Consider the following 13,265-nt stretch of genomic DNA (forward strand, 5'->3'; position numbering starts at 1 on the left):
AAAATCATTTCTCATTAATTAAAAAGTGATACTAATATTTAAGATATAATTTTTCCACTTCTAAAGGAAGCTGAAATACGTAGGTGTACGGATAACTCAAAAAACCTTCTTGAAAGGGCACAAAATCAAACCAAAAGTAAATACATATGGTGTACTTTTACACAATTGGAGTAATTTTATACAACTATCTTAAAATAATATTTTTATTTTTATTGAATTATGTAATTTATATTTTAAGTGAATATTTTATTATTAAAATGAGTTTCCACGTAATTATTTATGTAGAAAGGTGATTGTCAAAATATTTTTTTTATCCTCAATAACTCGCTCTTTCGAGAAGAAGCTAATTCATTCTTGCAATTTTTTTTCTACAACCATTGATACTAATTCTCATTACCCTTCACTCTGTTCTTTAGAAATAGAAAAAATATATGCACATAGTCCTGTCAAAAGTTCTTGGAAAATATTATTGACACTTATTTTCACTCTTTCATGAAAAAAAAGCTGTATCAAATTAATGTAACTCGTGTCAAGGTCAAGATACCGAAGTTTTTCATGTAACTTACGTTCAAAGTTTTTCTCTACATCCAAAGTATCCGTTACAAAGAATAACTTGCAAAAGGATTCTCTTATTTTAACAAATTTTCTTAACAATTTTTTTTTACTGTAGAACACGTGTGACTATTTTGTTTAAAAATATATTCGAGACACACCAATCATAAACTACCTATGTCAATAAATTATTAAAAAAATGTTATTTAAAAAACTTTTTCCCTTCCAAAAAGCTCCTGTACTGCTCTCTGCATCTGACTTCTGAGGTCGACTCCCTGATGCCAGAATCCAAAGTTACAAAATCTAAAAGATTTTCACTCACGGGATGTAGTTCAGCTGCTGCATATCTTAACCCAATATCATTTTCAAAATAAATAAACAAAACTAAATATTTGGCTTCACTTCAGTGCCCCGATCAATGTTATAACCAGTATAAAGACTTCATTAATTTATCACTTCATTGGGCCTAGAAAGTTGCTAACTTCTGTCCAAACAGCAATTTTCTAAGATCCTGTGTACTGAAAAATAAAATCTTAAAAGTTGTTGGCGCAAGTTAGATTCAGCTAAGTAATACCTGTTAACGATTTTATTAACGGATTGTGATCTAGGGGAAGTTTTACAAGATACAAGTGATGCAGAATTTAGTATGCTAACTTCTGTCCTAACAGTAATTTTCTAAGATTCTGTGTACTTGAAAAAATCTGAGAGAAGTTGTTAAGTTCCTGTTAGACTCAGCTATGTCATAATTGAAGTTCAACTCAGTAGACATATTTTCCCAGCTATCTTGCACATTGACCAATGTTTATATTGCCGTCATCGAATACCCAAGCTCCTGCACCATTTCAGCTGAAAGTGGATAATATAGCCAATACTGAACATAAACAGCAGCAGCAGCAATTATGCATACCTCCTCGCAGTTAACAGAGTACCGGGTTCAGGGTCGCAGCCTTCTCTCCTACTATGAATTTGCTTTCCTCCAAATATGAAAGGCGTTTCCTACACCAATTGTGTCAGCTAAAAGATGAATATTTAACATGAAAAGCATTCAAACTTGAACGGGAAGAAACAAAAATGGATATGAATAAAAATCAAGGGCTAAATGTATTCTTCATGCAGAGCTATATTACCTTTGCATTCCCATGAAAAGAACTCCCTATATTTTCTTTTGAATCCTTACACCCAGAAAGAAACAACTCAGTATGATACCAAGACAAATGAAAAACAATTCATGACCGTTCTATTCAATTCAAAATTATAGAAGGAAAACCTCTCTAAACACTTTAGAATGCCGAGGCAGTTTCAAGTTAGATCCATTATTTGACTGGACTTCTGATGTTATGGACATCTGCTAACATTTTAAAATAGAAAATGAATGAGAGTATATGGAATTAGATATCTTGAATTAAAAAGTAAAAGTACAGATTAAGTGAAGAACCGGTCATGCAAAATAGCTCAGGAGTAAATTAAAAGAAATTCCAGTATAGCAATATATATATATATATATATATATATATATATATATATATATATATATATATATATATATATATATATATATATACATAAAAGGAACAATAAAAAGATTAGCCTTAATTCACCTTGCTAAAGAGTTCAATTGGTGGGTTATGCTGAATCCTCTTTTCCGTATGGAAGTTAAATCCCTGTAAGAATTGAAGCAAGATGTGATATAGATAAGTTCTTTAACCATACTACCGTTATTATTAAAGGGTGAAAAAACAAGCAAACCAACTCACCATTGGCACAGTGGTTTCCTGCTTTCTGTTCCGGAAAACACCAATATCTCCTTTACTTGAAAGAATCTGCACGGACAATACCGTTCGTATCACAGCAGATCAAACAAATAATAGTGGAAAGAAAGGTAGAACATACTTGATGCAGGTAAGAGAATGAAAATGAACTATTCTTATAGAAAATCACGTGAATCCCCCCACTTTTTCATCGACACATCTTTCACAAATCAAACTATTTCAAATACAGAAAAATCACAAGCAAAAGAAGGTTTTTTAAGCAGAGGTTATCATACTTTTATTTACATTATTTATTTTGAGTTTGAGATTCAATATAATAACTTGAGTTTCAAAGGTAGACAAAATGTTAAAGAAATAACTTTATGTTAATCCTAAATAAATATCTTCTGAATTCACAAAAAAAATTACAAGGGAAAATGAAAATAAGATACAGTTCATAAGTAAAACTAGCCCACAAACGTATAATAAATGTCAACCGGACCACCCACTATGGTGGTAGAGCCTGGCTATAACTTGGATGGGTTTTGTTTCTCCTTAAAAGGAGAAGTTTTGCCAAACAGAATTTTAAGATATGAAACTTATAAAAAAAAATTAATTCTCTGTTTAAAAGGGAACTCTTACAAAAGCTAGTTTTGGCAGCTTTGGATTTCGACTTCTTTTTCCTTCTTTATTTCAACTTGAAATATTATCTTTTAAGTTTAAACAGTTACAGAAATACCAAAATCTTTAACTTACATTTCGAGTATTTTTAATTTTAACTTACCTTTTAAGTTCTAAGAAAATTGAGCCAGACACTAAATCAACATTCTTTAGTAGTCTAGATACAGATGACAAGTATATTATATAATATAATGATGATAACAAAGTTCTTATTTTCAAAATAACTGCTTTTCTACATGAAATTGAATTACTTTGAAGACCAAGGGCCAGTTTGTTTTCCACCAAGAATTAGTTTGACTAGTAATATAACTTGGGACTGAAACTGTGTTTGTACGAATGATAGATATACACATATTTTATGATAAAAAAAACCAATTCGTTATGCAATTGACTTATATAGATCTCTTAAAGTGATAAAAAAATTGTATAAACTATTTTTTTGAAGATATATGATTGGTTAAAAGTAGGAGATTTTAAAATCTTAACTCATACAACAACAGGAATATAATTTAAAGTTTATTGTTTCATTTCTTTGTAGGACAGAAGTCCAGGTATGTTCATACCAAATACATTGCTAATATCTGGTTACCTTCTTATTAAGAGGCCGAGCTTTAAAACTATGTGCAAAATCCAACCCATCATGCTTTGAAGCACCCATGGCAGATGGCCTGTGTGCAAAGCAAGTATTTTGAAGTTAGACCATTGCTACATGATTTATTGAGTTAGAATGTTAATTCTGCATTTATCATCACAGTACCTTCTCAAATCCCCGATTCTATTTTCTTGAGCACAAACAGTGGTAGGTTTGTCCAAATCCTGCAACCAGTAAAGTTCAATTTCCCAGATACTATTCTCCTCTATCTTGAAACAATTGTTTCACATATCTATATTTTGTAACAAAAAACTAAAGCAAGAAAATCCAGGTAAAAAATCACAAGCTATTGCAGCTTCAGAAATTTCATAACCAATGTAATTTGTATATTGGATACAAGGAAAATGAATGAGATTGGACTGATCAAATAATACAATATGTAAAGAGACAATAATATTACTATTTAAAATTGTGGGAGCTAAATTAACCTTATTTGAATCATTGCAATGAAGTGAAGATGATGAAGACGCAGATGTATGCTGCATGGCCCTCTCCTGTGTCTTCAGATGAAATTCCTGAGAAGCAAGAGATAAAAGAAACATGAGCAAGATAAACAATGCTGTCTCTGGTAATTCAATTCTTTTCCACTTACTGTATTATTGTATTTAGTGTGTGTGTATAATAATTAGGAAAACTGAATCTTTGTGTTTCTTATATTCACCAAATAAATATCAAGTCCATGTTGTACTTGAAACACACAGTTTCAACTTATGTTTCTCTTTGCATGCTCTGCGTGACGAAATGGTAATGAAACCGGATGAAGTACAAAAGGAAGTGTCAAGAGCTTACTTGAAATTCAGGCAATCGTGGTGTGCTCCTCTTGGAAAATGGTAACGAAGGAGCATTTAGGATCTAGATTATGAGCATAACTAGTTAGGGAAAGTGATGTAAAAAGGTTACAAGAAAAATGAACCTAAACACAGCAAGTACCAACTTTTCTGTTTAATGGCCGGGCTTTGAATCTGGGGGCTGCCACTGTCACAACTTCTGCCTCTGCAGCATTTTTAGGTCTGGAAAGCACATGTGTAATAAATTGAGTTCAATTATGTGAGTGGAGAAAATGATCTTCACAAAGATTTTAGTACACTACAATAACAAACCTAATCCTTTGTGCTCTGTGAGCTGTTTCTAAGTCAGGCTCTCTAGGAATTGTAATCTTCAGCTTGGAATGTCCACAATTTTGATCAACACTTGCAACCTGAAAGAATATGCAGATTTATAGAGCACCATCATGTGACCTATTTTCAATCCCTAATTAAATATGGTCCCCTTTGCCCTGAGAAATTTAATAACTACTTTAGCTATTCAAATTTGCAAAACAATGAGGATGGAATTTTTGTTCTTTGTTTACAAGAAGAAATCAAATAGGGAAAGCAATAATGAATAACAACAAAAAGTACACGGGACAGAATATGAGCAATAATATTTGACATGTACAATCTACGCAAGCAGTCTGCATCACAGTCCTCACCTTCTTAGGTGCCTTGTGGACAAAATTAACTTGCTGCTTCACATCACCAACCTATCATAAGAAGATACAGTAAGCAATTTCAACTGCCATGACAAAAGTAAATGGAATGCTGGCAAAAGACACATTTAAATTCTCAGTTCATGGTTTCAAGTACTTCCAAGCTACCCAGCAAACACGGAGCCAAAATTAATTCTAATAATCTATAATGTAACTGTTTACCACGAAAAGATACTAAGTTCTCATAACTTTCTTAAAGCATTTCTGATACATTAGAAGGAAAAGAATATTTAACCACAAATGTATCATCAACAACTCATTGAGAGCAGAAACAAAATTTTAACCACAAATGTATCATCAACACTAAACGTTCAATTTCTGACTTATATCCAAACATTCAAGCAGAGACATAAGTAACAGTTACCACTTCAGCTACAAGATAATTACAGGCAGAAGATTAGTCAAATGTACAGACCTTGTGCAAACTGCCACCTTCTAATTTCTGTCGTTTGGGAGCTTGACACTCTGTGCCAAAAGACGTAGACAAATTCATTTTTTTGTTGCCATCTTGTACTTTCTGAAACCTGAGGACAAAGGAATAGTTGAGTTGTAGATGAAATAAGGAAAAACAGTTTTTTGACATCCATGGATTGGAAAGCTAGATACTACAGTTGTACCATAAAACATCACAGCACTTGAGAGTAAGTAGGGACTAAATGCAGTTATACTCCGGCACATATGGACAGAGTGACCATCCAAGCAATAAAGCATTTAAATAAGTGCACCATGTTTGAGAAAAAATATATCTCATGGCAAAATGCAGTGATATAATTAATTTAAAAAAGGAGCTTGCCAACTAATTAAGTGGTGCTTGATTGTTTGATTTTTACTAATAATTCACGCCTTGAATCTTGAGAAAGGGTTAAGTTTCTCCAATGATTACCTCGAGCTAACAATTTGATGGGGCCGATTTTGCTTAGCCAACTGACTAGCAGTAGGTTTCATTAGTGTTGAACCCTTCATGGCAGAAGGTTTAACTTTTGAACTCAAATTGCCATTGATTGTCTTGCTACTAAAGGTCAGTCCTGCAAAGATATAATTGGATGTCAAACTCAAAATGGTGGAAAAAAACAGTTCGAGATATAGAGTAAGAGGAATAAAACTTAGAGAAAAATGCAAAAAACATAATGTCCTAAATAATAGAAAAAGAATCTAATGAATTATAGATTAGAAAAAACTAAAGTTTAAAAACAAAATTGCTTAGAACTAGATATTAATTTCAGCATAGACCACCAGGTTTGTAATCATACAACAGTATGATTGCCTAGGACTACGGATTGGGTTTAAAGAATTTTATTTTTCATGAAGCCAAATTTAAAGTGGTGCAAGCAATCAGTTGATGCTTGGGGAAGGCTCACAAGGTGCTATATCAGCATTTTTTTTTTTCTTAAAAACTGTCTTTCCTTACTCAGCAAATCTATCATCACGCCATCTATAAGATTGGTTACCTGGAGTTACTTGTAATAGTTTCCCGTTAACATCCCGTGGAACTCCACTCAGCAAGGCAGAGATGTTCCCGCTCTCATCCCCTCCTTTTGAACCTGGCGAGTAGAAAAAAATACATCAGTGAGCTCTCCTTCTAAAATATTTATTAGTAGAAAATTGGAGCCAACTCTCCTTCTATTCCTGACATTGCAAATGTAGTTCAGAATAGTCCTTTACAAAATTCTCACATTAATCCCTAATCCTTTTGCGTAAAAAGGATTGGGTCAAAGTGAATGTCGTTTTGAAAAATAAGGATCAAGATGAGCATAAAGTTAAATACGGAAGTGACAAATGCGCACAACAATTCAGACTGAGCACGAGAGTAGTTGCATACCACCGTCATAGTGAAAAACGGAGCGCGAAAATCCAATCCCCGACGGAACATTGTTAGGCTTGGCACCGTGAACGGTGGTTGCGCATTCCAGACCCTCTGATTCGTCCTCTCTCACCACTAGCTTCACCACAAAAGCTGAAAAAAAAAAAGGAGTGATTAGCAAACAACGAGCATTTATGAAGAGGTACGAAAGAAAGGAAGAAAGAGAGGGTTCAACGGACGGGAAGGAGGGTAGCTGACGGCGGATTGAAACCAGAGTTGAGCTTGGCGAGCTTGATCAGGAGTTTCTTGCACGCTGAAATCGAAGAATCGAACTGCGTCGAACTCATAATCCAAATCAATCTCATGAGCAACAAACACCTGTGACTCTTCTATCTCCATGTCTTCCTCCTCCGTCGTCATCATCATCATTGCCGTACCTTCTTCGTCGAAGAGATAGGTTTTGGTTCAAATGTCAAATCGCACCGCCATCATCATTATTATATTGTATTATATTTAATTTAATTTATTGTAAATAAACGTTTTGTGTGCGTTCAAACTCGCGAACTGAAAGAAAGGATGGCAGTGCCACTCTTGAAGTGTTTCAGTTGAGTGTTGAGGTTTCGTAATTACACCACAGCCACAGGGATAAGTATTATATTATTATTTTAATTAGATGATAATTAAGATTAGTGTAAAACAGAAATGGGAAGACATCGGTTTTGTAATCTTGTTTGTCTGGTTAGTGTGGGACCCGCATGAGGTAAGTGAGTAACGACCAACGATCCAAAATTTGAATTGTGTGGGACAGTGTGTTTGGACGGATTCGCCCTTGCCCTACAATTTGAAGGGAAGCTGTGCTTTGGGCTGCGTCATCTGTGGTCACACTCCTCAGACTCTGCAATTTCGGCGCTCCCTCCTTCACCTTTCGTTATCCATCATATCCCAACGGCTCTATTTCTTCCTTCTTGGGCTGGGCCGGGCCGGGTAACACAGACATGCAAACCAAAGAAAAGGTGGCCATTGATGATCGCACATCCTTTTTTATTTTCACAATCCCTATTTCGTCTTTTACCAAGCTATCCTTGGCTGAATTCAGGAATAGTCACTTTACATCACAATATTTGAAAAATTAATTTCCTTCTGTCAGTTTATGATATACAATGAGTTAACTCTTGCAATCTAAATGAAAGACGATTATAATATTTCATTTTTAAGTGGAAAGATTTTATTGTTTTTCTTAGTACTAAACACTTGACCAAACTAAAAAATTAGAAATAAATAAAAATAAAAATTAAAAATTACATATATTTTTAAAAACTAGGAGCATATTTAATTTAGTACTTTACTTTTCAAACTCTACACAAACACGTGTACAACGGTGTAGCCCCTAGCCAAGAATTAAATTATGGAGAAATGAAGGAAAAAAATTTATTTTTTTATGAAAATTTGTAAATATCTATGGCTAGTAGCAGACGAATTGGATATTTTTCTACACAAGGTCAAAAATTCATCCTTATCCACCGTTAACTTGTTCTTGGAAACTTGTCCTTGGAAACTTTCCTTGGATTCTCGATTCTTTTGAAGCCAACGCATAATCTTTGTATATTTTGATAAAATCAGAGTTGCAGAAATTCAGTGTGAAGTTAGCAGCTTTTGGAAGAACTTTGATTCAGTGAGATAGTAAAGAGGACAAAGAGCTTCTTGGAAATGAGAGATAATGTATATATACTGTTATAAACAGATACTTATTTCTATAGTTTAAATATTGTCAATGCTTCTATACTTTAAATACAACTAACAAATTGGTGTGGAGGATTAGAAATGGATTATGATAAAATTGCTATACTTTTTCCTAAGATTGAATTGATTTTTAATAATAAATTTAAACTGATTTTAATCAAGTTTATATAAGTATATTTAAATTTATTCAGGTTAAATTGTGATTTATATAATTTATATTAAAACTAATTTACCATTTTCACATTAAAAAAAAGAGTGTGTGGTATATTGAGATTTGGGGCATGCTATGGTGAATGGTTTGTTTGATAGCAATAAATAAGTTTACACGCAACTGGAATCTGATCCAACCCTCAACCGCAAACGTCCACGTCTGTTTTATATGCACAGATGAAAGATCTTAAGGACGATATGATAACGATCATGAATCACTAATCCGACAATAGATATACAGTATGTAACTTATGGCCATATGAACATAAAGAATAGCAGGCCGGATACCATTAATATCATTAGACATTATCCAATTAAGAGTGTGAATAAGAAAGAATTTTAATTAATTATATGGAAGAAAGAGATTTGTGGAAATAACTTGTTTGAAATTTTAGTAACATTTCAATTAGTTTGAATGTGTGATTCCTTTCCATTTGTAGTAAAACTTATTATGTAATAATGTATATAAAATTGAAATGGAATGCCTGAGATTACGTGTTTTATGATTTGCAGAGGTTATTCATTCCTCCACTAGATGGTGTTTTGTCTGCTTCTCCTCTTCTACCTGAATCATTGCATCATTTGTGCGCAAGCAATGTCATTTTGTGGCCCAGACACTCTTTTTGTTTCTTTACTTCACGTATGTGTTTCATATCCGCCGTTCATTTTGCCCATTGTTCTTCTCACTATTCATGATAAACTCTTTGCCCTACGTCGCAACTCTCTATCTATCTTTCTAATCAACCAACAAATTGAACGGTGCATAAACCAATTGGCCACACCATGAATTCTGAATACTGCACGTTTATAGTTTAAATTTTCATTTCATCCATTTTAGCTATGGTAAAAGGAAATGCATTGGTTGATTTTATGTGTATTCATTCCACATTATTATTTCGTAAAGATACAGAGTTTGCGGGAAAAGATGATAGTGAGTAAAATAGAGGTGATAGGGTAAAAAGAGGGAGAAATTGTGGCGCTGAGAATATCCGAAAGAAAGAGATTAGAGTATATTCAATATTGATCGTGTTTGTGTTGAGTTCAGTGTCCACACGCTACTAACAAGAAAAACAAGACTTTGTTTCGTATTGCATTGGCTTGCGTGAGTAACAGAACAGAGAAATGGTTTTAGAGGAATAGCAGGAGAGAGATGAGAGTGATAGTGCCTCTACAAGGGGTTGTTCAAGGCACAGGAGGTCTTTTCTGGGGTTCCGTCATTCCTTGTGCCCTCTTCTACTTTCTTCAACTCTTCTTCAAAACCAAGACACGTCACCACCAACCACCACCTTCCCACAACCATAAGGAGGATTCCACCACCTTCCACCGTACTTTATCTCTCACCGCAAGGCACGCTTCTGCCTCTGCTTACGTCTCCCCTCGCGCCAATTCCATAACCGCTACTAACTCTTCTTTCCATCTTGGTTTCGACAAGGTTGCTGATGATCCCTATCATGAAACTCATAATCCCGATGGAGTTATTCAACTTTCTTTGCACCAAAACACCGTGAGTCACTTTTTCTCATCTCTTTTTTTCTCTATTGAGCTGTAATTCACTCTGTTATGTATCGCTTGTTGTAGCTATCTCTTGATTTAATTCAAGATTGGATTCACTGCAACGGAAGCGCTGCTATATTGGGGACACCTCTCACCATTTCCAGGATTGCTCCCTACCAACCTCTCGATGGATTGATGGAGCTCAAAGCGGTAATTCTTGTCTGTTTCTTTATGGGATGAAGGGATTGTTGATGAAAACGTTGGATGAACAAACAATCTCTGTTGATCCACTAACCCTGCAGGCTGTGGCTGGTTTCATGTGTCAAGTTTTGGAAAAGCCCATTTTCTTCAACACTTCGCGAATGGTACTGACTGCAGGTGCTTCCTCTGCCATTGAGATTCTGAGCTTCTGCCTAGCAGATAACGGAAATGCATTTCTTGTTCCCACGCCTCTTAGCCCCGGGTAACAATCACTTCCCAATCTCTCAATTCCTCATTTTATGTTGCAGAAAAGGTTTTAAGTTGGAACTACAGTGGCAGTTTTGTCCTGATCCATGTCATGATAGTATAAATAATGGCCTATGTCACCGCACTGGAGTTGCCGAAACTCTAAAATGATATTTGTGGTCATAATCTGAGTCACGTCCAGTTTTTCAAACCTTAACAGGCTTTATATTGGGAGTGTAATAGCATTTTACCACAAGATTTTTACTTTAAATGTCATTATGGTTCCAGAGTTTTTCTTCTTCTTTTTAACAAAAAAGGAAGATATTTCATGTGGATCCCAAAAGTTTATGCACATCAAAAAGAAAAAGAATAAAAGAAAAAGTGATAGACTGCAGGATGAGATGTACTACTATATTAATTAACCCAACAACCTTAACTAACAACCTTTTCGTCTTATTCATATTTAAATTTCTTTTGTTGATGAAAATGTTATCATTTTTATCATCTTAAAGATGTTATAAAATATATACTTTGATAAGATTAAAAAGATAAAAAGAAATAGAAATTGTTGAATAGGTATCATTATCCTTTTAACTTTACAATGAAAGGAAAAAATACATTAAAATTAAATAGTGGTTTGACAATTATATTATAATACAATAATAAAATATAAATGATTGATGTGTTAAATAAAATTATGAAAAAATTGTGTATGTATTATTTTTCACTTTTATACACAATATGCAGTTTTGACGAGGTTGTAAAATGGCGCACTGGAGCTGAGATAGTACCTGTTCCCTGTCGCAGCGCTGATGACTTCAATTTAAGTATAACTTCACTTGAGAGAACCTTCAATCAAGCAAAGATGCGTGGTCAAAAAGTTCGTGGAATTATAATAACCAACCCCTCGGATCCTGCTGGAAAATTGTTGAATCGGGAAACACTGTTGGATCTTTTGGACTTTGCTAGAGAGAAGAACATTCATATAATCTCCAGTGAAATGTTTGCAGGCTCTTCTTATGGTAATGAAGAATTTGTGAGCATGGCAGAAATAATGGAGGCAGAAGATCATGACCGGGACAGAGTTCATATAGTGTTTGATTTATCCAATGAGCTTTCTGTTCCAGGCTTGAAGGCGGGTGCCATCTACTCCTATAATGACGATGTCGTGGCTGCTTCTAGCAAATTGGCAAGGTTCTCCACTGTTTCTGTCCCAACTCAAAGATTGCTTATCTCCATGCTTTCAGATACAAGTTTTATGCAAAAGTTTATTGAGGTTAATAGATTGAGGATGCAGAAAATGTATAATATATTTGTGACAGGATTAAAGCAGTTGGGGATTGAGTGCACTAAGAGCTGTGGTGGTTTTTGCTGCTGGGCTGACATGAGCAGGTTGATTCGGTCTTACAGTGAAAAGGGGGAGCTTGAGCTGTGGGATAAATTGTTGAATGTTGTCAAGATCAATGTTACCCCGGGTTCTTCATGTCACTGTATTGAACCTGGATGGTTTCGTTTTTGTTTTGCTACATCCACTGAAAAGGATGTTTCTGTAGTGATGAAACGGATTTGGAGAATTTCCGACTCCACAAAGTGAACACAGTTTATGTGCGGTCAATTAGTGCCGCAAATTTAGTTGGTTTATTGATTCTTTATTCTTTTGGAGAACCCAGCATCATCCTCGTAGGAATAATCAATCACCAAGGGGAGTTGGATGATATGTTGTTATACAATGGAGTTGCTTCAAAATGATAGGTTGTAAATTGTATTTTTAAAAACCTACGCTTCCAGACTAAAATATTTCAATGTGTAGTCAGAACCTTGTAGATTATTTCTGATGTCTTCAAATTGATGCAATCAAAGGAGAATGCTCAACTTGGAACGAGAGGAGAATGTGAAAAGAAAGATAGAAACTCCTTTTGTTATGAACTTATGGGCATGATAGTAGTTTTTTTATTTTTTATTCTGTAAACTTATAATAGAGAATCACATTCTTTTTTTTTTTTTTTGTAAATTTTAGTACGAAAGTCCAATTGTATATCTTATATTTGATGTGATAATTAAAAATTTATAAGGGCAGACTTTAACAAAATATCCTTCTTGGAAGCTGGTGTAGTCCTAATGTAGTATTTTAAAATCAATGTTGGTAAGATTTACATCCATAATATACTCTAATAATCTTTATGTGATTTTAGATTATGTATCTCCTTGAAGTCGTTTTATCATATGAGCTCCTCTTCAAAAAGACGGATCAAATCTAATGTTGATAGCAAATTCGGCAGAGAACCTAAGCAAAAGTAGTTTTGTTTGCTCTGAGCCACTAGACATGGTCTTCATACAAAGAAAAACAATTTTTTTATGGTAATGACAGACATGCATTTGCTCATGGGGGAAAAGGCAGAGGCAGAAAGAAAA

The 13,265-nt window shown here is 34.3% G+C and overlaps 2 protein-coding genes across 5 annotated transcripts; one reads left to right on the forward strand and one right to left on the reverse strand.

Annotated features, from left to right (window-relative positions):
- Positions 1–1,110: 1,110 nt before the first annotated feature.
- LOC106777231 (protein TPX2) lies at positions 1,111–7,545 on the reverse strand. Of its 4 annotated transcripts, none has more exons than XM_014664789.2 (18): positions 7,202–7,543; positions 6,981–7,115; positions 6,610–6,702; positions 6,045–6,186; positions 5,577–5,685; positions 5,105–5,155; positions 4,734–4,831; positions 4,568–4,643; positions 4,423–4,485; positions 4,062–4,148; positions 3,739–3,797; positions 3,571–3,649; positions 2,307–2,372; positions 2,151–2,213; positions 1,820–1,897; positions 1,680–1,724; positions 1,460–1,548; positions 1,111–1,398 (listed from the first exon to the last, which is right to left on the reverse strand). In XM_014664789.2, exons 1-18 carry the CDS (start codon positions 7,389–7,391, stop codon positions 1,395–1,397), a joined length of 1,527 nt encoding a protein of 508 aa, XP_014520275.1. In that variant the 5' UTR covers positions 7,392–7,543; the 3' UTR covers positions 1,111–1,394. The 4 variants fall into 4 exon arrangements, with proteins under 4 accessions (XP_014520275.1, XP_014520274.1, XP_022631561.1 ...); XM_014664788.2 differs by having other exon boundaries at positions 1,111–1,384; positions 7,202–7,542; XM_022775840.1 differs by lacking the exons at positions 1,680–1,724; positions 1,820–1,897 and having other exon boundaries at positions 7,202–7,545.
- A 1,900-nt stretch (positions 7,546–9,445) lies between these two features.
- LOC106777961 (probable aminotransferase ACS10) lies at positions 9,446–12,929 on the forward strand. Its single transcript, XM_014665805.2, has 4 exons — positions 9,446–10,416; positions 10,491–10,616; positions 10,709–10,869; positions 11,601–12,929. Exons 1-4 carry the CDS (start codon positions 10,063–10,065, stop codon positions 12,445–12,447), a joined length of 1,488 nt encoding a protein of 495 aa, XP_014521291.1. The 5' UTR covers positions 9,446–10,062; the 3' UTR covers positions 12,448–12,929.
- The last annotated feature ends 336 nt before the right edge of the window (positions 12,930–13,265 follow it).

Source organism: Vigna radiata, chromosome 11, assembly GCF_000741045.1.
Source record: "Vigna radiata var. radiata cultivar VC1973A chromosome 11, Vradiata_ver6, whole genome shotgun sequence".
NCBI classification, from domain to species: Eukaryota; Viridiplantae; Streptophyta; class Magnoliopsida; order Fabales; family Fabaceae; genus Vigna; species Vigna radiata.